The sequence below is a fragment of the Penaeus japonicus genome, unplaced genomic scaffold (genome assembly GCF_977035675.1).
Source record: "Penaeus japonicus unplaced genomic scaffold, GWHDUDI00000001_assembly GWHDUDI00000001, whole genome shotgun sequence".
In the NCBI taxonomy this organism is placed as follows: domain Eukaryota; kingdom Metazoa; phylum Arthropoda; class Malacostraca; order Decapoda; family Penaeidae; genus Penaeus; species Penaeus japonicus.
This window is the reverse complement of record NW_028234403.1, coordinates 34,949,270-34,951,769: the sequence shown is the minus strand read 5'-3', so window position 1 is coordinate 34,951,769 and position 2,500 is coordinate 34,949,270. Positions and strand designations below refer to the sequence as shown.

General features: G+C 29.1%; 1 protein-coding gene across 1 annotated transcript in view; it reads right to left on the bottom strand.

The window, feature by feature from the left end:
• LOC122258624 (glutathione S-transferase Mu 4) overlaps positions 1-2,500 on the bottom strand; it is a 4,667-nt gene that overhangs the window by 1,260 nt on the left and 907 nt on the right. The window contains exon 3 of the mRNA XM_043024659.2: positions 1,957-2,136. Within this exon, the coding sequence (XP_042880593.1) occupies positions 1,957-2,136 (180 nt within the window). The remainder of the gene's footprint in view (positions 1-1,956; positions 2,137-2,500) is intronic.

Sequence of the window (2,500 nt, the reverse complement as noted above, 5' to 3'; positions counted from 1 at the left end):
TATATATATATATATATATATATATATAATATAATGTTATTAGTATACATCACGCAAATAACGATGTTCAGGATTGGTAGTCCGTAGTAGATGAATAGATTCCAAGGTCGACTAATAACAAATAAGTAAAGAGGGGTTGTTTTAGGCATATCATAAGTAAAATTTGGTGTAGACTAAACGTAGTTTGGCGGGAATAGTTTACGCAAGAATTTAGGAATTTAGGGCTTTTGTGAATGAGGATACGTTACCGCGATTTTTTTGGGGTGGGTTAATTTAAGGTAATTTAAGGGAATTTAAGATTTAAAGGGGCAGAATAAGGAAATATCTTGAGCAGAGATATGAGGATGGTCGGTGCTTCTAGTATAGTAGTAGTAGTAGTATTGGTAATAGCGATGAATATAGTAACTAATGATTATGATGGCAATAGTAATTACCATAGTAAAAATTATGATAATAGTAATATAACTGTAATTGTAGCAGTGGTAGTCTCCATTAAGCAACAATAGCAATGATAATGATGTAATAATAAACATGATAGTAAAATGATGATAGTAAAATGAAGATTATTAATTAATAATGAATGATCACAATGAAAATAATAACACTAATAACAGTAATAGTTATAATAATAAACAATCATAGTAATAACAATGATAATTTGATAATGATAATAACATTAGTAATGAAAAGCAGAGTAACAATAAAAGTGACAATTATAATGATAACGATAGCAATGAATTATATTGATAACAATAATGATGATAATGATAATAATAACGGTGATAATGATAATAATGATAATGATAATGAAAATGATAATGTTAATAATAATGAAAATGATAATCATCATATTGCTGATAATAATAATAACAAAAACAACAACAATGATAATGATAATAATAATAATGATAATAATAATAATAATAATAATAATAATAATAATAATAATAGTAATAGTAATGATTGATGATAATGATAGCAATAATTGTAATAACAATATTGACGATGATAATCATAATGATAGTAATGATGATAATAATGATGATAATTATGATGATGATAATAATGGTGATAATGATGATTATAATGATAATAATAATAATATTATTATTATTATTATCATTATTAATATCAATAATATTAATATCAATTATAATAATAGTAATAATAATAATAATAATAATAATAATAATAATAATAATAATGATAACAGTAGTAATTATTATCATAATGACAATGATTTAAAGAATAATGATAACAAGAAGAAAAGGATAACATTGGTAGCAATGATGATGATGATAACAATGATATGGAACAGTAATAACAATTATGATAATTATGATGATAATGATAATAACAATAACTATGATAGCAATAATAATAACAATAATAATAATGACGATGGTAATAACAATAATAATTATAATAATGATAATGATAGTATTAACGATGATAATAATGATAATAATCATGATAATAATAATTACGTTAATGATGATAATGAAAAGATAATAATAAGGATAAAAAAAAATCCTACTCCTGTTGATGGCAATAAAAATGGTGATAATAATGAAAATATGGTAATAATAATGATAAAGAAGACAATGATGACAACAACAACAATAATAATGTTAAGGTTAATGATGTTATTCTGATGATCCTCATAGTAGTAATAGTATTATAATTTGTATTATTATTTGTATAATTAATGTCATTATTAGTAACATTAGTAGTAGTAGGTGTATTAGTAGTAGAAATAGTAACAATGATAAATGATAGATTAATCTTTATTTTCTGACAATCCAACAACTTGGATCATTAGCGTATACTCGTAAAACATTTTTTTTTTTTTTTTTTTTTTAGATTTTCTACTATTTTCCACCACTCCAACCTACTCGCAGTTACTCACAAAACTAAAGAGCTATTCAACCACAAGCAGATCCTCGCAAGACTCACATAGTTCTGGTAGACGAGCCTGACGTAGCCCATCCTGAGGTCCATCGCCTGGTTCTCCACCATGTCGACGCGAAGGCGCTCTTCGTCCGTCCTGCCCAAGAGGTCGTGCTTCCTGGCGATGTAGCGGAGGACGGCGTTGCTCTGTGTCACCTTCGTGGACCCGTCGATGAAGTAGGGCAGCTGGAAGGAGGGTACAAGAGCATTGTTGGTAACGAGGGGATTTTATAACGAAGGGCATATAAAAACGTACACACACACAGACACAGACGCAAATAGACACACACACACACACGCACACATACACACACACAAATACACACGAACACGTACAAACACATACACACACACACACACACGCCTTCCCTCTCACTCCAACAACATTCCCCGAAACATACACACACACACACACACACACACACACACACACACACACACACACACACACACACACACACACACACACACACACACACACACAAATACATACACACACACACACACACACACACACACAACCCTTACTCCCTCACTCCAACAACATTCT